At 40.4% G+C, this 25,756-nt stretch overlaps 1 protein-coding gene across 14 annotated transcripts in view; it reads left to right on the top strand.

Moving 5' to 3' along the window:
* Positions 1–25,756, top strand: part of rapgef2b (Rap guanine nucleotide exchange factor 2b) — a 125,823-nt gene that overhangs the window by 28,894 nt on the left and 71,173 nt on the right. For all 14 annotated transcript variants that reach the window (XR_012595635.1, XM_074649169.1, XM_074649167.1 and 11 more), the window contains exons 2-4: positions 3,634–3,704; positions 7,749–7,805; positions 19,211–19,294. Coding sequence is in view for 13 of the 14 variants with exons in the window: in XM_074649169.1 (XP_074505270.1) it covers positions 3,634–3,704; positions 7,749–7,805; positions 19,211–19,294 (212 nt within the window). In the remaining variant the exon portion in view is untranslated. The remainder of the gene's footprint in view (positions 1–3,633; positions 3,705–7,748; positions 7,806–19,210; positions 19,295–25,756) is intronic.

The following is a 25,756-nucleotide window of genomic DNA, read 5'->3' as shown; positions in this document are numbered from 1 at the left end:
AAGGATTACATGGTGTTATAGCCTGGGAGTTTGAGCTGCCCCCCAAAAGCCAGCAGTTTTTTAAAAAAATGAACAAGCTTTGTCTTTATTCAGCACACAATGAGCAGATTTTGGCTGGATGTAGCCTTCATCAGCTTGTCCTAGTTTCAGCTACCCACTATACTCTTGGTCTGATCTCCTTCCTGTTTCTGTTCTGCTTTCAGCCAAAGATGTGAATGAACATGAAGCTGGCTAAGTGATGTTGAAAGCACAGATCAAACACCCTCTGCTTCTGATCTCTCTACTAAGAGGCATAAGAATCAGCTGTGTGAATAATTAAAGTCCATGTAAGCTCTTTTGTTTTTTTGACTGTTAAAACGGTTTGAAATAAACAAATGAATCACATGAGAGAAAAAAGCACTGAAACCTTCAGTGAAATTGTGAAAGGTTTTTGTTCTGATTTGATCCCGTGCATGTCCTAAAACCGTCATATATCCTCTCCCTGTACACTTTGTGGTGATTGTGTTTGGCTCCGTCTGAAAGGAGGCCAGAAGGAGAAAAAAGAAAGAAAATCCGACAGGAAAATGTAGAGCCCAGGGAGTGGAAAAGATGGGGTCCTTTACATTCTTTCCATACACTCAATCTGAAATATTTGAGACTGAAGCCACAATTGATGGTTTTGCATATTTCTCCCTGTGAGGCTGCTGTTTGAGTGGAGCTGTTTTATTCAGCGTGATGTCACTGTGGAAGAGGGGGAAAATAAACCTGCAACACTGACACCTAGTGGTGACCTTCTGCCTGGATTATTACAGTTCTTCCTTCCACAGTCAGAGTTGATCTGTGTTGTTTCTTTCCATCTATTCCTCTCGATGGAGAGAATATATTCACATTTTATGTATATTCACACTTTATGTATTTATACTGTTGTTGTTTATTAAGTTACACATAGGGCTGGTTTGATTTGGCCAAAATCCTCTAGGTCATTTCATATCTGGATAACGATATATATCAGAGTATATGCTGTTTTCTGGTAGTCTATATGAAATAACCACATGGTAAAGTCTATTTTGTATACCCCTGTGTGAATTAAATACTTGACAAATGAAAAATACTGAGTATTTTCTCATTTAATTAAGAACTTTAGTGCAAAATTATCAGATTTTCTGAGAAATTTGTGTTAGTATGTCTTTTTATTATTAATTTAGATGACACAATTGTGTATCGATATCTCGATCTATGATTTCATCACAACATGATCCCATTGAAAGACGATAAATTATCATATTGAATTATCACCCAGGCCTAGTTACACATTACGTTTTAAGTTTTTAAAGTCTTTAAGCCTTTAAGGGGAGTGAGTTTGAAATACTTTTATAGTGTTCAAAGTTAATTGTTTAAGACTCCCTTAAGGAAGGAATAGTTTGTAGCACCCAAAAAGACTTGTAAATCAGGGCTTTGCCACTAAATAAATTGTTGATTATTGCGTCAGTTATTTTCCTGATTAAACAATGAATCATTTGGTCTAAAAGATATGGAAATATAGTGAAAAATGTCCACCACAATGGGCACAAAAGTCCACTTTGATGTCTTCAGATTGCTTGTTTTGTCTGACCAAACCAAAAGTTGGAACCAGTGGATTTGTGGCACTTTTGCTTTTAAAAATAACTTAATCAATGAATGAATCAATATATATGTAGTTGCCAGTTAATCTAAACCAAGTAATAGATTAATCATTTCAGCTCTACCCCTGCCCAAAGTTATGTAGTATTAACCTGAAAGGTCACCTTCATTTTCAAGGCCTAATTGCTCACTGACCTCTAGCTTGCATCCATTTTTTAACCTTCTATAAATAGATTAGAAATTTTGCAGTTTAGCAGAAATGTGTCTCACCATTAGTCATTGTGCTGTGACATTTACTGGAGCTCAATATCCAAAATGTACCCAGTTAATCAAAGCTTCAGTTCCTCAGTTAGCCCAGTGGGTGTCAGTGTGTGTCTGAACATTGCCTCGGCTGAACCGCTGCTCCTGTGCTGTTTCACTGACCACAGACACTTTGAGCATAAGGATTTGGTTAGTGAGGATATCACAGTGTGATGTAACAGGACCAGGCAGCCCTGAGGACACTTTTTTCTCTGTGTCCGCTTCACAAAGGCCAAACCCAAATAACAAAAAAGACCAGTTTATGCTGACGTCAAGGGACCGAGACACAGCCGAGTAGTTTCATAACACAGTTTGGATGTTAAGTCACTCTGTAATGTGTCACATGTTTGTTGACTATTAGATTTACATGGTTATTCGTAACATATTTTACTACACTTGTTCCAACTATTTAGTGTTTTTCCACTTTGTTGTGTCTAATGGGAACGTCCTTTGAATTATATTTCAAACACTGAGCACATAGGCAGGGTTCAGGGTGTGTTTTCTTTGTGTTACTTGTTTGCCAGCTGGTTGTTAGGATGCTGTTTATTTTGTTAATCCAAGGTCACGTGCAGCTGAGTTTCATGCATCCTTTGCAGGGTGTGATATGTATACATATTACTAATAATAATCACGTTTGTTAGACTTTGATCACCTGGCTTTAAGTCAGACGCTACAGTTTGTATATTGTGGTTTCATGAGAAGTGGTCTTACATTAAATATTGCATCAGAAATAAGTATTTTTTGCAGTTTTATTGTGTTACAGACGCTGTTTTTATCGATTATTTTCTATATCTTGAATCGGCTTAAACTAACCATAATAAGGCTTCTAACACTGATGTGATTCTGGTACTTTCTCCTCTGCTGACGCAGACATTGGGACACCAAACCAGCACAAACGGGACGTTATTCAGCTTTTTTGGTCAACATTTCATAACATTTTTCAATAAGCTTATGATTGCTGCTGTCAGAAACATAACCCAGAGACAAGGTAGCCACTCTGTGAGGTTTAACACAGAGTCTCTGTTGTCCCTCCACTCCGCTGTCGCCACATCTACCTCCAGTTGCCGCCGACAAAGGCATCCCAGTAGCTGCAACCAGCATCTCAACACACAGAGTCAGTGCCCCAGTGTGCACCAGTAGACAGTGGAGCAGCTGTACTGGCTGCCAGCTCTCAGAGAGGGCCACTTTGTTTCACCTCTGACTTGGATTCAGGCCAAACAATCTGAGAGTCGCTCACTGGGTCACTTGATGAAGTAATTGAATGGGGAGTTTATAGTTGTGCAGTGTAGTTCCTTTATTTTTTCTCTCTGCGAGGTGCTTTATTGCTTTCTAATCCGACGCTCAGTCACACACATCAATGTCACTGTCTGTGTAAAAGGTTTTCTGTTGTATGAGGAGCCAGTTTGTCCACCGCAGAACGAATAATCAGTCGTTTAAGCATCAATGCGACTACATAATCATTACTCTGCTATGTTTGAGTGTGTTTTTTTGTTGGCACATTTTGCTCATTGCGATTTAGTAATGTTAAGCAAGTAGTTGACTGAAAATTAATCTACAATTCTGATAAACGATTGGTCTTGAAATCAGCTGCCTGCCGTGGCCGGATGAGAGTAGTTAGAGTGAATCAGTTACACTCATAGTTATTTCATGCATTGTTCATAGAACAAATATTGATTGTAGCAGCTTTAAAGCTTTAAGCTCTATCTCTAACAACACGTTCCCTCTGTTCCTCAGGACCTGGAGATTGTCTACTCGTATCTCCACGGGATGGAGGCCTTGTCCAACCTGCGAGAGCATCAACTGAGGTTAGTGTCTGCATACATTCCTGCTACTTCATTAACATAATTTACAGCTTGATATTCCAATCACATGAATTTCAAATGCAAATTAAAACACTGACAAGTCCTCAGTGTCTGCTCCATAACGGTTGCAGTCAGGGGTGGAAAATTAACACGGAGCCGCCAGCCAAACGCTGGTGAAAGTCGTCTGGTTTTCTAATCCAGCAGCCACTCTGCCCTACAACCACTCGTCGGCTGGAATTATTTCAGTCTCTAAAAAGCAAATCTGCTGCTAAAAAGACTAAATGACTGAAATCCAGCTTTCACTGTGACATATAGTCAATGTTTTAGTACCTATTGGGCTTATCACTTTTCTAGGTAACAAAGTGATAAGATCTGTTGGTTCTTGTAGGTGTGAACACATTAACATGATATGAAATGTAACAACTTCCAACTCTTCTTGGAGGAATTTTATTTGGTTTTAAAGCTAGGGTTGGTAATCTTCTTCAAAAATATTTTTGTTATATTTATTGAAATTCTCATTACATCCCGACAGCAATCAATAAATCAAATTCTCTGACAAAAAAAAAAAGGAAAAACTCTGGTACCTGTGGCTGTCCCAGGGTATCAAATTCTGATGCTTTGTCACAGCCGTCGGCGTTAGATACAAACACTTAAGGCGCCCTTTAGCGTCTGTATGAGACGCACCAGGCTTTCCATTAACTATAATGTAAACCCACCTATGTCAATATTAAACGCTGAGGGAAAGTGCGCCGGGAATGTGGTGACGTAGATTTAAGAGCGTAAAGACACACAGCGGGTAAGAGGGAGGGGAGGTGGATGGATCCAACAAACACAAGGCTTTCATCCAGGAGACTGCTGTTCACGTCCCGTCCGTCACATTACAATCATCTGTTTGTTCGTGTCCCTCCTGTGTTCACAACGTTCAGTGTCCTCTTCACTGTACAAATATAATAGTTTTAAGAGAGAATTTCTTCAGATTTGGCACAAAACGTCCACCTGGACTCAAGGATGAACTGATTAGAATGTGGTGGTCACAGGTCAAGGTCACTGTGACCTCACAAAACACATTTTTAGCTACATTTCAAGAATTTATATGCTAATTATGACAATTTCACACAAATGTCTAACAGGATAAAAATGATGGATGAAATAATGTGATGACATTTTGGACAGACATGGATGTAAACTGCAACTTGACTAGCATACTCCTGCTAGTTCCTCAAGATGACCAACCCTAGCTTTAAGCCAAATGAAATTCATACCCATTTTACACAGCACGGGGCCAGACAGGTGAACAGAGGAGTGAAAGTAGACCGGGATCGACTTCTTTCAAGCTCCGTTTGCTTGTTTTCTTGACAGTATGATAGTAACTTTGGGTTTTAGACTGCTGGTGTGCTAAAACAAACTATTTGAAGACTTGGACATTCAGACATTCAAAAAGAAATCTGAAAGTAATTATTTGTTACAGCCCTAATTTCAGCTCTCACTTTTTTTTTTTGTTGGACTCAGAGCACATATCTGACTCTAGACTTTCATTTGGACAATAAAAGGCAGATTGATTGGGTCCATATGGAGCCGCTCTCTCTATTGAAGCAGATTTTTTTTATTGAGACTGAAAAGACTAAGCGTGTCTTTACATAAAAATCTCAAATTTGACTAAAACCATCCCGATGTGAACGCGCCGGTCTGTTCTCCACACACGATTTTGCCTTTATTTGCTCTCCTGTCACCATGTTATACTTCCAGTCTTGTCTGTCTGGCGCAGTCTTTAACAAACACTGCATGTCAGAAGTCTGTTCCCAGCATGCCGTGTGTGCATACATGTGGATTATACTGGCGACGGAACAATGTAGCAGTACATGACCCGCGAGCTGGAACATTCCACTGCGTGACCCCTCCGAGGCCTCCCACCCGACAGTAACCCCGCTCCCTCCTCCCTGTTTGGATCCTGAGGAATGTCCCCGTGGTCCCACAGACCAGTCCACCGGTCCTGCCTACTCTGAGTTCCCTAACTTAAAAAAAAAAAAAAAAAATTCCCAGCCATCCCACTAACTATGGGATTATGTTATAGTTCTTTTTTTCCTCTGGGAGGAATGTGTTGTTTTTCCTCTGTAGTTCTTCGTTCACACGACTTGTTTTTTTGGGCTGTTTTTTTCTGCCGTTGTGCGATGGGGGGCTGCAGCACGACGGCCGCCCCCAGCTATTTTTGAAGCCTTTTGTATTTTGATCAGCTACTGTTTACTATGGTTGCCTGTCTGTAAAGTTGAGGCACAGTTGTCTCCTCTGGAGGCGTCCCGGGAAAGCCTGATGTGACTTTTTCACACTTTTTATGTTGGGGTGGGGGGAAACGGGTTTGATTCCAAAATCAAATCTGTGATTTGAAAAATGTGAGCCATTATTTACCCTTGTAAAAGAAGTGAGTGAGAAAAAAATAGAGTTAAATCGTTGGTTGAATAATGATAAGTAGTTTCAGATTATTATTCTTTTAGATCCCTCATGTTTAACACTCTTAGGAACACACTAAGGAAAATAAAACAACATTTGACTAATGAGAGCAGTGGGAGCACAACGTGAGTCTGTGTCTAATTGAGGAAGAGAGAGTGCTGCTCAGAGTAAAGCGCGTCTGACCTGGATAAATGACACTTGTATTGGGAGCAGAGGAATAAACAGTCTTGTGACTCTGAGGTTAATTGTTCAAATCCCAAAACAAACTTTAAATTTGTCATGGTGCAGTGAATAAGTAACTGTCTCCCAGCCTGTCATCAGTGCCGTCATCAACTGCAAATAATAAAAGTGACTATCAATAAAAAAAATAATTAAAATGTGTGGCAACAACACCATGAAATAAATATGAAAATTAAATATGGCAAAAATAAAAAACTTAAGATCTGACAATGTAAGATTAGCCAAAATAAAAGCCAGATTTAATAGATAAGTCTTTCAAATGGCATGAAAGTTGGCCTTTCTAAGATAAAGAGTGAGATTATTTTACAGTGCAGGGCCATGAAAACATAAAGCAGCCTCACCAGATTTTTATAAGCAACATCTAAAAGAAAGACAGCGGAAGATCTGAGACTTCTAGCTGGAACATAAATATAGATGTTATGCCATATTTGCTCATGAAATACACCAAAACAGATTGCTTGTTGTATCAGGATATTACCATCATAACCACAGTAGAGAAGAAAGTAGAAACATGTGTCTGAAACTTTAGCAGTAAATGTCAGATTTTGGTGTTGGCCCTTTTGCAATAAAATATTAAATGTAACTAACCACCAAAGAAATCCATCGTAGACTGGCCATGTCGCTGTGGAAATATCGGCGTATTGTAGTGATCAGTTGAGATGAAGATGAGAAATGAGAAGAGCCTTCTGTGTTTGTCCTCTTGACTTTACTCATTGGCTCGCTTTCCTCACTTCCGTTTCTCCTCTCGTGCACTGATTAAATTAATCTGAACAGCCAATTAGAGTGATTTCTCTCACCGACGGGCTCCGCCGAAGATTCAACATGATGAATCAGCCAAAATAACTCGGGACACGGGCAGACTTGAGCAGACGATGCGGGGCGCACCGCAAAAAGTAGGCCGACAGATGCTGGCTGACGGCCCCAAACTGTCCGATGGCCGACCTTCGGCTTGGCGTGTCAGGGCCTTAACAGTTGATTCAATAGACCATAAAACAGTGCAGCCACAAGACTGTCATGCTGTGCTGTTAATGTGAAGTTGCTATTCTCCTCATCAACCTACACCGGGATGATAACACTTACAAAACATTTAAAATACTCCCATTTTTATTACTTATAATTTCACTGCCTGTCACTGATACTGACTGAAAGCGAAGTGTAGCTTTGCCAACAAATACATGAGTTTCAAGGGTTGGAATTTTAGTATTTGAAGCTACACCCTTGTTGCAGCAATGTCTGAATCTATTCCTTTCCTTTTTTTCGGTTTTGTAACATTGCTAACCTGCCAAAGTTAATGTTTCCTCCTATTGTTTTCTGACTGCCACTCTCCCCTCCCTCTCCTCCCTCCCTTCTCTGTCCCTGCAGGATAATGTGCGAGACGGTGCGATACGAGAGACATGAGGCCAATGAAGTGCTTTACTAGTAAGTACCACAACTGCATGGATATATATTATACTGATGATCTATTTGGTCAAATACTTACATCTCTACCAGCATATGAACACATGAAAAACAACACGGGACAGCCAATGTAACACTCTTTCAATTCCGTGTGATGAAAGCACACTTAAGCCCGGGCCGTTACTCAGAGTTATTGATGAGCGGAGGCATGCAGGGTCCACACAACGGAGCGACCTGGCTGACTTAAATGAAAACGAATGTCCATAAAGCACAGAGGCACTCAGTCGATGCCTCTATGACGGTGTGTGTGTATCAGTGTCACGCCAAACCACTCTACTAAAAAGAACCTAGAAGGGATTTCCAGTCCAATTTCAGATTGATTCAATAAGTCAGTGTGTACTGAATCGAGAAAGGAAAAACTGGAGCTATAATAGCTTCCAAAAAGCACTTCGTCAATGCTAGATAGTCACTAGTGGTAACGCTTATACGCTTCCTCCCTTCAGCTGGGTGCTGTGGAGGGTTAATATGATCGGAAAGCTGTATTGACAGCTTCCTGACAGCTCCTGAGTGTGTTTGGACCCTTTTTGAAAAGCTGCCACAACTGCAGTAGTAAGCAGCGAGCACACACACGGTGTTCGACTGCTGTCACATGTTGACGTCCTCCGAACACCCATGGTGAGAATTAAGACAGTTAATTAACGTTATCAGTCTCTCGAGGGGGCGACAGAGGGCGCATTGTCCCTTTTCTGCCTCCTGATCCCTTGTGTAGGTTTGTGTGTGTGTGTGTGTGTGTGGATCTATATGTATGTGTGTGGGTGTGTGTGTTGGGGGATGACGGGGAAGAGTCAACACTTCATTAGAAGCCCGTCGGCGGTGTGAGAGCCGATTAAACAATAGGAATGCAGATTAAGCTGTGGTCGCATAATAGACTCCAGTTTCAGCAAGATTCCCTCAGGTCCTCCACACCAGTCACTACACACACACACACACACACACGCACACACACACACACACACACACACACACACACACACACACACACACACACTGAGCTGACTATAGCTGAGCCTATAACTAAGAGCTTACTTTGCATTTTTAGTGGTATTATTAATAAAGAGCATTCTTGGATGTTCTAGTCAAATTCCTGTCAAAAATGTAATTATGCAAAAGTGGATGCACATAATTTTGTACACGTAATCAGTGTTTTCAGATATAGACGGCTTAGTGTGGACGTAGTTTAATGACCCAACACGGCAGCACGGGTCAAAGCTGCATCAGCTGACGTTCTTTCACGATCCTCCTCCCTCCTGACTTAGGTCGGACTTTGGCATGAATGTGTTCCTCGACAGGGTTGCCACATAGGAACCCGATTGGGACGGATATTAATTTATTGATTTTGACGAATAAACATCATTTTATCTGTTTCCCAAAATGAGATGGAGCAAGAGAGAAACGGAAAGCATGCTAATGACAGAGAGAGGGAGCATGCATTATGATTCCATACCATCCGAACTACCTGCAATCAGTTCTTCTTCACTGCTCTAAAACAGTAGTTGCCACTGGCAACCATGATACATCCAAGGCGAGAGCACAGTGAAGGCTACTGTTTTGGAGCGGCAAAGAAGAACTGATTTCTTCTGGTTAAACAAGGGGATTTTTTTTCTGGGTTAATTAATTATGGTCTCGGATCGGTGCATAGATACCAATACCTGATCCTGAATTTTGGGCAGTATCGGACGCATTTCCGATACTGCTATCGGTATCGAAGCAACTTTACATATTAGTTATACATTTCCTATGTCAGCCTGGTTGTCATTAAATTCAGAGCCAGATTAGAATTGAATATTATAAATATAACTAGGCTAAATGTTGTTTCTTCTAGAGCAGCAACAGTAATGTTTACAACAGCAAAGTCACCATATAAACTCATTAATATCTCACTCACAACTAATCTAAAATGTCAATGAATTAAATAATATTCATTCTGACATCGAAATACTGAGTGAAGTTTAAAAAGAATGAACAGGACGGGATAAGTGAAACTTGGTAATGGGAAGTAATGTAATGTGGTGTTGTGTAATTCTCTGGTTAATCATTGATCTAATCATTATCTATCTATTGATCTGTGCTGCAGACTGGAGTCTAACTGTGACAGCTGTCTCACATGAATGCAGGTTGAACATACATGCAGTAGACCTGCATCATATGTGTGCTTCTTATATAAAAGAGGAATAAGAGTAGAGGAGAGTAAAACTCTTTTTATTTGCTAAGTTTGCCTCCAGGCGAATGCATCATCACAGCAGGTTATTGTCTTTTTGGTTTATTGGTTCATTTAATTAGCACCAGCGTCTACGCATAGTATCTAGTCGTGTCTTTGTACAACTGTTTGTATGTACGAGTGTTTGCGTGCATGCATGTGTGAACCTATAAAAAGCCTGTCAGGGCTCTTCCTGATAAGAGCTGGGTGTTAACCAGCAGCAGATCAGATTGACTTTCCCTCCCGTGCAAGATCTTAATCAAGCTTCTCTTGTGAAAACACAAGCTTTTAACAGCCTGTCTTCATTTCCTCATCTATTTATAACGACGGCAATAATCTGCTGGGAAACGAGGGCTCTTAAAGTCAATGAGGGAATTTAATTGTGATAGTATCTCTATTAAGTTGTAAAAATTGTATGGCCTCAGTACATTGAGTCATACGTCAAAGGGCTGTAGAGAGAGTTCATTTCCTGGGTGGGAAAAACCCACCACACTTTTAGCAAAGCTGCAGGCACACACATCATGTATGGAGACCGTTCACACACTGTAACCTAACATTTAAATGTATATTAGTATTTGTAGGGAGTATTCCTTACCATAGTACAACTACAGTGTTTGAACTAAGTGTTGTAGTGATTTGTGGGATACGCTTCATCCTGGAAATGAAGGGAGGGAAATCAAAGGGGTAAAGGAGGATATTACCATAGGTGGGAGTATATTTAATTATCCATTATACAGATTATTGCTTGTGTTATGTATACAGTATTTTCTGGAAATTCAGTAGAGAAACCTGGGCGTCACTGACAGACTCAAATATTGTGACATTTTAAAACAAATACCTTATATAAATATGACAAACAACGAGGTGCTTTAGGAAACACTGATGACCAAAATAGGAGAATGATTTTATTAGAGCTGCAACTAATGATTATTTTCCCTATTGATTGACCTAGTGATTGTTTTCTTGATTAAACAATTAATCTTTTGGTCTTCAAAATGTCAGAAAATAATAATAAAAAAAAATGCTCATCACAATTTCCTTACGCCTGAGGTGGTGACTACAAATCACTTTAATGTCCAACCAACAGTCCAAAATATATTTAGTTTACTGTCACATAAAGGCCTTTAGGGGTGTTTTTTCCGTGCAATTAATGTGCACGTCAATATATTTTTTCTCACTTTTATTTTTATCGTGAATACTTTCACACAGAATACAAATATTACGCGCAGAAAAAAGTGTCAACGAGGTTGATTTTCGGAGCTTTCCCAACACAAATAAAAGGCATCAAACCAATCACGTTGTGTGGAACGGGTTGAGATGCGCCCACATTTATGAAACAACAACATAGAAGCTCCATAGTCCGAAGCAAGACCGCAAACTGTATTACTACTTTCAAACTTGACAATGCCAGCACAAACCAGATCAACTCCTTCTGTTCTTACCTTTCACAATAAAAGCCCTAGACATAATATTCACAGGCGAGTTTTTCTCATTTTCGTGTAATTTATTCGCCAGAGGTGTAAAGGCCTCAAGACTCAGACAAGTATCGCATCCTTACAATTGAGAAGCTAATCATTCAATCAACTAATTATTTCAGCTGTAGAGTTTATTGCCATTTTTTAAAACTATTTAATAAGCTCAGAAGATTCTTTCTCTCAATAATAACGCAGCCTTGAAGACGTGGAAAAGACGTGGGTATTTTTTTCTTTTCAAAGCTTTAGATATCACTGCGCTTGCCTCATATAAATTGGAGCAAAGCGTGACTGTTTGGCAGCCATCTTTCCACTTGACATTCCTCCGTTGATTGACGTCTAAATCCTAGCTACATATAAATGCGTTTTCCATTTTTATAGAAACACCCATAATGTTGGATAAAACCACTCAGATTCATAAATGACCTAGTTAATGACCCGCACACTCACAAGTTCACTCCAACTATCCCTGACAGTTGGCAGAGGATAAGGGTAATAGTTATAAAAGTACTCATATTTCCCTGCCTGGGGCTCTGGATTGCTAGAGTGCTAACACACACACACTCACACACACACACACACACACACACACACACACACACACACACACACACACACACACACACACACACACGCACGCACACACATGCACAGTCACGCTCAATATCTCATGAAAACATCCCATGCTGTGAGAGCATCCAGAGATTATAGTGCTAAAGCCGTTCCTGAGATGGAGGCTGACCTGGCACATTTAACAGTGGCTGGTGAAGAGGGTTGGTACCTTCTGGTCGCCCTTTAACCTCCACCATGTCAGCTTTTTTAATACAACCCTTGACCTTTGACCCTCACTGGTCTGTGTGGTCCAACTGGAAATTCCATGTCTAAAGATGATGTGCAAAGCGACGGTGTTTTGCTGTTGGACTAGTAGAATTTGCTTGTTTGTGAGTTGTCGGGCAATGAGTCAAATAGTTTTCCATTTTAATTAGAGTGGAAAAGATTAGACAATTAATTAATTACTTAATCAACACAAAATTAATTGGGAACAATTTTTCTTCTGTGCTAGCAGACTGAATATTTTTAGTTTTTCTTTCACTTTTTTTCTGTTATCGACAAAGTCATTAATTGCGAAAATAATTGGCATGTTAATTGTTAGTTGCAGCCGTACATTTAATACAGTCTGTTTTTTGTTTGTTTTGTTTTTGTTATGAATTTAAAAGTCAAGCATGTCTGTCATTGCTTGTAGTTTATTTCAGTGTATTTCAAGTTAAAGTAATCAGCTCGATCAACCGATCGCATGATTTCTTCTCATTTTCGGCTGCTATAGAAACAACAGCTAAAGGTTAATTCCCTTTTCCTTTGTTTATTTGTTGGTTGTCGTGTTGTCATGAAAACTGAAATTTACCTTCTGCACACGTCAGCCTGTGTGACCGTCATGCTGAAATCCCATTTCACCCTCACAGTCAGAGAGCTACCGTATGTTTTGATTGAAATTGTTAAAGAGGAAGAAGAAGAGGAAATGTCTCTTGTCTGGAGACTGAATCAGTTCAAGTCAAACGAGCTGTTGCCAGGACAGAAAAACAAAAACACTTAACTTACAACCATCAGAGCAACAGTTAGGTGTGGCCACCCTTGCTCTTTGAATTTACTTGATGGTATTCCCTCGTTTTCTTTTGCATTTATGGAGCTATAGAAAAGAATAGCATTGGTAATAATGTATCATGACAGTACTACAGAAGAGCAGTTAGCACGCTGTGATATTTTAACCCCTGGCTGAGGTTCAGAGTGAGCAGCTGTCGGAAAGTTGTCCCCCCTCATGCAGCTCCTGTTCTCTGTGACACTGTGAAGCTGCTGGCTTTCAGAAACAACATCACAGGAGGTTACATGAGGAAACTCAGTAGAAGATGGATCTGAAAAAGTCATCATCACATCCCAATGACCAGTCGGCTTATATAATTATACATTTCAGTACATGCAGTATGTACGGTGCTGACATGGAGACATTAGTCATTTGACAAGAATCTGCAATGGTGGCACATTAAATTAGTAAAAAGTGAGGAGCACACAGCCATAGTCTGAGCTGTTTAATAAGGTGCAACAAAAAGCAGGAAGATCTAACTATGGACATGTTCTCCAGACCTCCACCAGGATAACACATTTCTTTCTTTTTTTTGCCGGAGCATTTGATTTATTGATTTTTGTCGGGATGTAATGAAAATTACAACAAAAATAACAAAAAATGCTGCAATTTGCTGCAATTGAGAGTCATTTAAAACTAGTCAGCAAGCGAGCAGAGAAGTCTAAATTGAGTTCTAAAAGTAATGGATAAATGACTAAAGTAAGTGTCAGTAGTACAAATGGAAACTTGAACAAACCTTCTGAAAAAAAGAGACCAAGTGAAACATTGGCAATTACAGAATCAATATGTATTGTTTTAAAATGATTGCATCCACTTTTATATAATTAATTGCGTCGGATAACACCCAGTTTCAAATCAATTCAAAGTTTGAGAGAGGAGTTTGAAGGCTTGTTTATACTCCCGAACGTACACGGATAGCTGTGGACACCACGGACGCATAGTACTTCTGTTTATACTGTCAGCGCAGAGAATGCGCTCCACACATGCGCAGTAGATCGCTGCGCGTACAGGTCCATGCGTTCACAACAAGTTGATGGTACGCGGATGTCTGCACAGAGCTTACGTGTACACCCTCGGATGAAGAACTTTGGGTCACCCGGACCCTCACATACTCGCAGACATGGAGAGTGAAACTTCAGCTTAAGCCAGCTTCCCTAACACAATGTGTTGTGCAAAATACCCAATCTGCTGGTCAGAAGCCCTTCATTGTATTCAGACTGTTTAAACACAGTAACCTCTCGGGGCCTCTCCCACCCCCCTCTTGAGGGTTTTTTTAAGCTTTAGATTTAAAAAAAAAAGAAAACTACATATATTGTTTTCAGCACAATTGGACAATTGCGAAAGTAGTATGAATGCTATATTTCATAATGTCACAACACCATTGTGGCACTGAGAGTCTCTGGAGAGTTTCATGGTGAAGACATCTCAACAATAACAGCTTACAATGGACATATTTCCAGTTGCTGAATGCACTTGTCAGATACTCTTCTTTATGTGAAACTCCTTTAATCCGACCGTCAGTCCAAACCCTGTGCACCCGAGAATCACTCGAGCATGATTCGTATCAATAAGTGTCAAACGATTGTATCCTGTTAAAAGTCAAAAGTTACAGATTTCAAGTGAATGTCTTGAGCCCACCTAACAATTTTTCGACAGCAACATTTCACTCAGTTTCGCATTTTCAGAAAAGTCTTGATTTCGTAAAAATGTAATCCTCAGTTCACAAAAGTCTTACATATATATAACCACCGTTTCCTGCGTTATTTTACCCCCTACCACGGCCTCCATGGCACCCGTATAACCCGATTCCCCGCTGCTAAAGGCCTCCCGAGGGGGTTTTGGTGGATGATGTTTAGCGTTTGACGATCGCTTCCAGTACGCGTGACCCAGTTCAGTCAAGCTGTCGCGGCGCATAAGAGTCTCCAATCTCCTACTTTTTTTGGTGTTGTATCTTCTCTTCTTCCTCCTCCTCCTCATCCTCCTCCTCCTCCTCCTCCTCAGCCGTGTGAGGTGCTCCCCTCGCTCCGTGCATCTGCGTGCCAGCAATTAATAATTGAGCATTTCATTCGTGTCATCTCTGAATGCGAGGAAGAACCATAAAAAGGATGGAAGGAGTCTGGAGGGAGGCGGATGGAGATCAGCCGAGGGAAAAGGATGCTGTTGGAGGATTTTGCACTGTGTCAGTAGGGTGTGCTGTCTACAGCCTCATTAGTTCTGCGAGGAAAGTGTGGAGAGTAGGAGGAGGAGGAAGGAGGGGTGAGACTTTGTTCTCGGTGATTAGAAAAAAAAACTCAGTCAGCACAGTGATGCCGGGTGTGAATATATGTGTCTGTGTGGGCGCGGGTGTTTAATAAGTGCACCCATCCTTTACCTTTCTGTAAGCAAAAACCAGTCCCACCTTGCTGACGTCTCACTGGTCATTGATTTTCTTTTCCCCCTCTGGTTTCAATTAAAAAGTCTCACTCAGACCAGGTGAAAATGTTCAGCGATAATAATCACACAAGCTGCTGCCTTATTAACACCAGAGCACCTTCAAGTACAACGTCTGATTTCAGCTTGATGAGCAGCTTTTTCTGTGATGAGGTGATGTTTTTTTTTAAGTGCTAACTGGTAAACAGACAGATGGAGGCTTAAATTGATGCTGTGCATTCATAGCAAAGATAATTACAGGTTTTCGCACCTTCGGGTGAAGCTTAACAGTAATACCTGAACTGATGCTGACTCGTAATAAAGTAGCAAAATATTTTTTATTTTTTACACTTTTCCAAAATAACTGACTGTCTACCGTGTTAGAAATAGTTCATTATGGGAAATTCACTCTCTCACCTCGAGTTGGATGAGAAGTTTTACCAAAGGTAACTAATCCCCCTACCAGCATCTCTTAAGGATCACATATTAACACCTTATACCATCTTAGTTTAAACCATACAAAAACTGAAGTGTAAACATGTTATCTTGTGGTTTCATGGGGTAGACTTATGTGCCAGACTATTTCCTAGAGCCTTGCTGTCACTGTGAGATTGCGAGGCAACCAGCAGAGACTTCAGGAAGGTACAGCGCCCTGGTTCAGAAACTAGTCCGGCACATAAAGCCCCTATAACGGATGAAATAAACAAGATATAACATGTTAATTAGTGAGTTTTCGAGGTTCTGGTAGATGGATTATGTTACCTTCGGGCAGAGCTAGACTAGTTTACCCATTTCCAGGCTTATGCAAAGCTAATAAAACCAGCTGCCTGCCTGCCAGTAGCTTTAGATTCACTGTGCAAACATGACAGCAGTATCGATCCTCTCAATAAGTGTATATCCCAAAATATTGACCTATTCCTATAAATAATAATTAGTATTAGCTACATTTAAAACATGGCATAAAGACCTTTTACACACCGTTTATATATTTTTTCGAACTGTTGTTTTTGTCACACACAGAATGCAAATATTGCTCATCGAAAAAGCAACATAATTTTTTTTCGGGACGAGGTTGATTTGTCTGAGCTTTTGCATCGCGAATAAAGTCATCAGCCAGTCACCTTGTGCAGAACAGGTTGAGTTACGCCTATATTTGTGAAACAACAACACGGAGGCTCCGTAATCCGAACCGAGATGGAAGACTTTATTACTCCTTTCAATCTTGACAAAGGCAGCGCAGACCAGATCCACTCCTTCCATTCTTACCTTTCACAGTAAAAGCCCTAGACAATGTAATATTCGCAAGCGAGTATTTTGCATTTTCGCGTTATTTATTCATCACGGCCATCATGTGTAAAGGCCTTAAGACGAGCAATAACTAAAGCTTCCTTGATTGGTCATGATAAGTCAAAATAAGTCAAACATTTACAAACTAGTCAATGACAAAATAGTCAGAATGCTGAAATAAGCAATAAAGGCACCAAACTGAAACAGTAAATCATACAATCGAGCAAAATAATCCTAATTTTTTTACAGTCATAGTGCAGCTTCAGTTGTTAAGAATCATCAGAGCAAAACTGAAAGCAGTGTTTGTTTACTGACGTGTCTATTTTTGTCCACCACTGCTGAAACTTCAGTGCTCATGTCAGATTCCCAGCACTGGAGGAAGATGGTGCCAGTGTTAAGTGTCATGAGAATACTTCCCTCTTTGCCTTTCTACTTCCTCTTCCTCTACTGTCAGAGGGCTGTAAGGTGACATGTTTGATGTAGAACGGTGAAAATTAATCTCAAATTAAAGTAAAAACACACATGGAATCCTATATCTGCCAAAAATCCAGGTACAAAAACAGCAGTTTTCTCTGATATTTGAACTGACCTGCACAAACACTGCTATGTTTGTCCTTTGAGCCATCTGGCCGGTTGCATATGAGTGAAAGCAAGCATTAACTTCTTTATCCTTGTGCATAGCATTTGTGTACATTAGGTTAACATACACAGCCTCTTTAATAATCCTGCATGTAGACGATTTCAGCCATGTGAGATCATCTCTTTGCAATCCCTCTGGTAGCCATGAAAGTCCTGAGATAAACGAGATGAGCAAGTAAACAAAACCGATGCACTTAAATTATAAATAATTAACAGCATGCTTTATTAAAACTGACGGGGTTAATTTAATTTATGACTTTCATATTTAGTGAGTTGTTTATCTGAAGCGCTCGGTAGAATCTTTGATGTTCCTTAATAAGGCCTCTGGTTCACTAGTAATGGCACATAATACCTGAAGAAGTGTCTGTAGTTTAAATTAAATTGCCAAAAAGTACAGCGTAACTGTGTATATATATATATGTGTGTGTGTGTGTGTGTACTTGTGTATTTGTTTACCAGTCATGTTGTAAGAACCTGACAGCCAGCTACATCATCCAGAGGTCAGTCTGAGTTCACTCCGTCTGCGATGCCCAATTTCCTCGTCTGTGCAGCGTTTCAGCAGGGCCACGGGTGTGGGAGGATGAGCGACGATTCCTCGGTTCATTCATAGTTCTCCCTCTCCAGCGCTCTCTCTTTCTCATGTTTTCTACTTTTTACCTTCTTTTTTTTCTAAAAGCAGTGATCTGTATTTGGCACTGGGAGCAGTCTTGCATAGCCGATGCATTAAATCGCAGCACCAGTGCGTCAGCGTGTAGATCAAGCAAACGACAAAGCAAACATGTCAACGTTAAAGAGAGTAGGGCTACAGAAGATGATTATTGTCATTAGTGTTTAAGCTGTTGATGATTTTCTTGATTAATAATAGATCAATCGTAGAGGTCCTTTTTATTTCTTGTTTTCGGGGACAAATATAACAAAACCAAAATATATACAGTTTACAATCATAGAGGACCAAATAATACCAGCAGATATTCACATTTGAGAAGCCTTAACCAGTGTGTTTTTGGCATTTTTGCTGAAAAGATGACTTAAAAGATTATCGACATGGTTGATCATTGTGTAGCAGGGCCTATTAGGAGTGGGGGAAAAATCGATACAGCATAATATTGCAATATTGTGTCGATACACGGATGTCAAGTATCGATCTTTTATTAGATAGACTATTAACCTCTTAACAATTCGACACTATTCTGTCTTTCAGAGGTTGTAGCGGGCTCAGTTTTAAAGCTAGAGCGAAGATAATGGTATCATATGAAACTAGAAAACCCTGTCCAAAATGTCATGTCATGTTAGCTTGTCGGGAAGACCGCTAAATAACGCTCCAAATTGACGCTAAATTTTGGCGAGGAAAAACTGGCATGGCCATTTTCGAAGGGGTCCCTTGACCTCTGACCTCAATATATGTGAATGAAAACTGTATCTTGTTACGATAAACAAGATGTTGACAAACTGCATAATTTACAGTTGAAAAAAGGTAATAAATTACAATATATCGCAATATATCTTATCGCAATTCTCTACTCAATACTTAATTCAATATACTTATAAAAGAGTAGATATTGCTTTAAAATTGCAGAATTAATGTCAATATATACTGTAGGCCTATGTCTTGCCAATTTTACACAATTCCAAACTCTATTCAATATTCAAAATCAATATATTTTGTTCATCTCCATATCATTCTGTGCCAATTTGTACTCATTGCGTCTCTCTTTCTGTCTTCCAGCCCTGACGACATCGGAAGCTGCTGGTACATCCTGCTGTCCGGCTCCGTCTTCATCAAGGAGTCCATGTTCCTGCCCAGAAGCAGGTAGGATCCCCAGGCCGTTTTTTTTTTAAGGCATACGGGCAGCTTCCGCCCTTCAAAGCCTCTTTAGAACAGTCACATCGGGAGATAAAAAGCTAATCCTAGACAGAGGAGACACTTTTAATTTATACTATCTCAAAAAAGTTTGTTTCCCCTCTTATCAACCTGCTCTTATCCAGAGGAGCAAACAGGGGTGATGCCTTCGACACAAATTGGCTTTTTAAACATTGTTTGCAGACTTGAGGTTACAAAGGGCACACCTGCTTGTTGTTTGTTTCTCAAAAGGAAAACTTTAAATCTAATAATAGCTTTCTCTATCATTAACACTAGACTTTCTTAAGTTCTCACAGAAGAAAAGAAAAGTTTTCCAAAAAGTTTAAAACATTTATATATTTATTTTCTCCAACCAAAGAACATAAAATATTAATGTGTTGACATCTCAAATATTGGGCAGCAAATTCAAACACATGATTTCAATTTGCACTACTTTCGGGTATAATTAAAAAACCAAAAAGCCTCACTGATATCCCAGTGCTTCTTATACACACAGTGTGTAGTTGCTTCTCTCAGCTAAGAGAAAGATGCTGGGCTGGTGTCTAGCATTTTATTGCTATAGGTACCAGAGGTGGCATCAGCATAACTTTTCTGCAATTCTAGAGGAACATTCACAGGGTCTGCATAAATCCTCTCTGTGCCTCCCCACGGAAAAGTCCTGAGCAAGAGGAGATAAAGGAAGACGGCATAAAATGCACACTGATGTTACAAAAAGATACATCAAATTTAAAATAACAAAAACACTAAACTTCCTGTCATACTACAGAACAAATTCTACATCAGGACATATTTCCTCCCACAGAAATATGTTACTTTAGGAAGCTTTAGAAAATTAGGAAATATTACACCAGAAGTGATGGCAAAACTTACATTAATTTCCCCCTATTTAGCATTTATAAGCAGTATGTAAACATTGAATACGTGGTTTATAACACACTATACTGTAGTTGTAAGTAGATGTAAGTGGATGCTGGTGTATAAACAGATAATGAATGATAGTAAAATTAGTTGTAATAATACAACATATGTCGTCATAATAATCGAGAAGTTATGAATGCAAACAAATACTGTACATTAATAAACACTTAAAAATTCCCTTTAGGCTGCATACAACTACATTATAGTGTGTTATAAATCATTTATTAAAGGTGCTAAATGCGCAATTGGGAGCATTTCTATTGCCTCTGCACAGCTCTCAACATGGCGACGGCTCTGAGCCGGCAGCTAACAGTGGAAACAATGGCAACGGTGCTGACAGAGATAACAGTGTTAACCTGGGGGGGTTGGACTGGAGGGTGGGTGCTACTCCTCCGCAACAGCGCCGCCGGTCGGGATGGCATTATTAATTGTAACTGCCATATGAGTGCAGTGCAGAGCGGTGTCGGTGAGCTAGCCAGTGGGGCATATTCACGTGCACTAACATGCACTAAAAAGCACGTTCAGCTGATCTGAGTGACTTCATTCTCTGCTCAGGTAGACATTGCTCAACTATATCTTTACATAGGAAATTGTTGTTTGCTGCACTATTAATGCTCTGACTATCGTATAGAGCACCTTTAAATGTGTACGCTTAGAAATGCTAAATAGGGGACTTAAAGTAAAGTCTTACCATGGAATTCATAAAGTCCTGAGCAGCTGCCAGCTACTTTGATTGTAATGTTATCAACATTGAAGGGAAGGTATAATCTTATTTTGTTGTGGTATAAAAAGTGTTTGAAGTCAACATCTCGTGATTTACATATAATTCCACCCCTTTTTTTTCTGGGTTGTACCGAGAAACAAACATTATAGTCTTTGAAGGAAATAAGAGTGGGAGAAAGCTAGTGTGTCTCCTGAGCCCACCCCCATGATGGATAATAATTATGTACGACACCATCGGAGGACTTAGCATTCATGTTCCCCTCTCACAGCAGCGATCACCACCTCTGAAGCCAAGACCCAAATGTTAAAAAGCTGTGATTTCACAAGTGGATCTGTTACATGAACCATCTCTGTGGGCGTCTTGAAAACAATGATCTGTTCATCCGTTAGGGCTTGCGTAACACACACACACCTACGGCCACTCAGAGCACTCGGGCCGTCACTTTAGCCCGCGGAACAGAGCAGTCCCGGCAGCACTGCGGGGGTCGGCTGCGGTCATTCTCCGGATTCACACGGACGTGGGAGGCATTTAAAAACCAAAGGCTCGATCGGAAAGGTGCCACAAAGCTGCTCCCCTCTTAAATATAACCTTTTCAGTTTTGCCAAGGTGAAAATGTGTGTGTGGGATGCCGGAAGAGGGGGGGGGGGGGGGGGGGGGTTTGAAGGTATTGGCAGATTAAAGTTAATGCCCGACCGCAGTCACTGGGGAAGAGAGGCTTTTGAAAATGTTTACTAAGCATATGTTGCAAGGAGGCCGGTGTAGCGGTCCACTCTGCTGCATGAGACCAGACTCTATATGGTTGATAATTAGCTCACTTTTTCTTACAGTGAGGCCAACTGCATTGCACAAGACTGTCTGGTTTCTGTCAACCGCACTAAATTATACACATGATGCACAAACTTCACATTGAGCACATCAGTATCACTTTAACAACAACATAAAGCAGGATAATATGACTCGGGGAAAAATGTTGAGGAGCATAACAACAGCTGGATCAACAAAATGCAAACTGACACTAATTTACTGTACACATGCAGTCAGTAGCATGGACTGTATATAAGAAGTGGACGCAGTCACCGTGACGCCACCCATTGGTTTGTGGACTGCCGTTTTGAAGCCTCAAGTTTGGCGTTTTGGCTGTCGCCATCTTGTTTTTTTTGGAACCATAAGCCATACGAGAGGGTGGAGCTAAGTTCAACCGGACGCTGAATGAGAAGAAGACTTTTAGGCGACAAAAATGTTATAATTAACTTTGCTATCATAAACTAAAAGCACACTGTGAAAGGGTTGAAGTTCAAAGACGAAAACAAGGACGCCCTGCTTTATGGTCTATTTGACTCTAAATGGGACCATAATGTACTAAATGAACATCATGCTGTATTGAAGAAGACTTGAAACTAGTGATTGAGACCATAAACTCATGTTTACAATGTTTACTGAGGTAATAAATCAAGAGAGAAGTAGGCTCATTTTCTCATAGACTTCTATACAGTCAGACTTCTTTTTGCAACCAGAGTCGCCGCCCCCTGCTGGCCATAGAAAGAATGCAAGTTTGAGGCACTTCAGCATTGGCTTCACTTTTCAGACCCAGAGTTTACCCACTGGTCAGGAGCCTATTTAACCTACATTTGTATTGGTTGATTGTTGACATTTTGACATTTTCTTGTGATCATGTGAATATCGACCGTCCTCTCTCAGAAGCAAAGGTGGAAGTAACGCGTTAGTGTTTTAGCACCACAAAACCTCTTGGGTGGTTGGGTGTACAAACTTTGCATCCCACCGACATTTAATGGAGGTTTCTTTTAAACATGACTGTGATCTTTCCATAACCTGAACCAAGTAGTTTTAGCGGCCTAAACCTTAACCACAGAGGAATGTGTCAATAGCATACAGCTTGCAAATGTAAAGACTCATTCATTTCCATATTAGTAGCCTCTTAAAGCCTCAACCGTTGTATTGTTTCATCACACATCACTTTCATACTTTGAATTTTTTTTCTGTCATTTTTTTGGGCATAGCGACAAAGAAAAAAAAAGAGAGTAGAAATGGTGAGGGGCAAAATGGCTGGAAGGGGAAATTGGTTGTGACACGAGGAACTGAACGGAGTCCAGCGGGACTTCCTGAAGCTTTTAAAGATGTGGTGGAATTGGGTTTCAGACAGGCCTTGCCCAGAAATGGCTGCTCATATCTACTCTGGCAGCAAGGTTGAAAACCTGATATGCTTCCATCATTCACTCAGTGACTCTGTGTCTCTCTCTGTGCTTCCCCTCCCCTCCCATCGCTGGTCGCTGTAGTGAGATGTGATCCAGGGGAAGAGGAGTGACTCAGTCATTAGGTGAAGAGGCATGAGCTCTGTGCCTTATTTAACCCAGCGGCCAGCGTGAAATCAAATACAACCCAAATAAATACATCTTAGTACGCGGGGTGACACAGATTTAAAGCATGTGCAAACATGTGTTGTGTAAAACATCTAATTAAAGGAAATCAGTAAATCAGGCTACATGGTAATGGATTTTGTCAGATTAGCCGATCACAGAGTGATTCATTTTTGCCGTGACTTGGCGGAGAGACATGGCAGACGATATACTGCAGTAAAGCATCGGGGACCGACTTGACTGTTCCACTCCGGCAGCACCGACAACAAATGTTTATGTATGTAATAACAGTTTTATGAATGAAGCTCAATCTGGAATCATTCATTCACTTCTTGGTATAGTTAGGCTCCGTCTTTGGCCTTCCCATTTTATAGAAAAGGAAAAAGTGCGGATGTGGAGTTGCCACAATCAGTCTAATCAGTCATTTTGGTCTTAGTCCACTAAGATTTCTTTAATCGATTGACGTTTTTTATGCTTTTTTATGCTGAATGACTTATTTCCAAGAGCACATCTCTGGTAAACACAAGATCTAAAGTGGTGCTTTTTATGTGATTTGACAGATCTGACGATTAAATATAATCGATTAGTAGACAAGTAAGGGATAATATACAGCGAGCGGGTCATTGTTGTGAAATAAACCCCGACAGGGCCATGCGGAGTGGTCTTGCCAGCTGTACATTATCCCGCGTATTACATGGATACCTACTTAAGAAATTAATGATTTGACACAAAAACGGTCCGCCAGAGTCCGACAGTAGAACGCTGTGATTGACCAATCAGAATCGAGTATTCAACCGTGTAATGAAATCATATGGGTGTTAGTCGACTAAGAATTTCTTTGGTCGAGGACAGCTGTAGTGGTTTATGTGCAGAGGGTGACACAAGTAGCCGCAAGTATGATTGATTTGGTATGCCTCTGACTCTACTTCATTGCTTGTTTGCTTCGCCATGTTGAAAGAACACTCTGTTCTCCTATTGGTCTACGTCACAGAACATGATGTACTGTAGAAGTTGTCAAACTAGGTGAGATGAGGCAAACAAAATTGGTCTTTGTGCCATATGTCTTCCACTATGACAAACTACAGGAAAAAAAAACAGCTATCGCACCTGATGTTCATTTTCTTTCCAGATGCTCCACATCTGTCGGTCAGGCAGTTATCAGGCTTATATAGTGTAGTCTGATCTTGGCATTATTTGTTAACTTTATGTAAAAGAAGTATGATTTGTTGGTGGTGGTATGGGGTTGGATTTTCCTTCAGAAACGTTGCCATTTATAAAATTAATTAATTCTAAAATCAGATGCTGCAACTCTGTTTTCTGCAACTCTGCAACTTCTTATAAGCAATGGACAGAGCCAGAATCTGGCAACGCATGTAAGTAATAGCTGTCTTAATTGCCTTTTCCCCAGATCAGCAACATTTTATGAGTGTTGATCTCCATTTTGAGCATGTTGAAGTCTTTTTAGTTTAGCTTCAGTTTCACACCCCGCTGTATGGAACTCTTTACTTCCACCCTGATATACACTTTGTTAACCCCGTACTGGTTTTACTTCCCCTCCTTCATGCTTCTGCCTCCGTTTATTAGCACTATCAGCTGTCAGGACGTTACCTCCGGTCATTCACTGACCTTATATTAGCTAACCGAAAGCACAACTCTTAACCGAATCTGCACTTATCAGCAGCCAGAGTTCAAGTTAGCGGAGGAATGTCGGCCTCATCGCTTTTGTTTGTGTGAACTGCTGGAAGTAAAGGTCAGTAAAGCATCAAATCATTTCTTGACAGCCAGCAGCAGCTCAGGCAGACTCATCTGTGACTGGAGATGACAAACTGATGCAGCGATATTTTATTCTGCAATCATGTCTTTTCAGTATTGCTCATATACGGTATGTTCTGTGGGAGCTGACAGATGGTAATAGGCTTGAAAGGTGATTTTTACTCCTCACATGGATAAAAACAAGGCTTAGTATAACTAAAGATTTCACGTTTTTGCTACTTCTTGGATTGAAAGTTAATGTGGTCACTCATGTGGCGACTTTCATGACCCTCAGGATGTTAAAACATGTCTACAATCACATTCAAAAGTGATCGTGCAAGCAATGAGAATTTTCCTCTTTTTAGAGAAAAACGTTTAAAAATAACTTTTCTGGTTGTTGCCAGCAGTGACTCACATGAGCGTTGGTACCACAGTTATAAGGCCACTGGCCAACATAACTGGCTTTACTGTAAAACCATTATGAGAGACTAGGCTCCTTCAAATGTGGAATTGAACTGAATGAGTGCTGAATTGTTCAGTTTGTTGATGAGCTGTTCTGATGGAAAACTTGCAGAGGTAACTCAATGTAAAGGGGCACTCCACTGATTTTAACGCAGCCTGTGAAAACGAAAAAAAGTCTGA

This window comes from Sebastes fasciatus, chromosome 10, assembly GCF_043250625.1.
Source record: "Sebastes fasciatus isolate fSebFas1 chromosome 10, fSebFas1.pri, whole genome shotgun sequence".
NCBI classification, from domain to species: domain Eukaryota; kingdom Metazoa; phylum Chordata; class Actinopteri; order Perciformes; family Sebastidae; genus Sebastes; species Sebastes fasciatus.
Note: the sequence above shows the minus strand (reverse complement) of the source record. Positions and strands in the feature narration are given on the sequence as shown.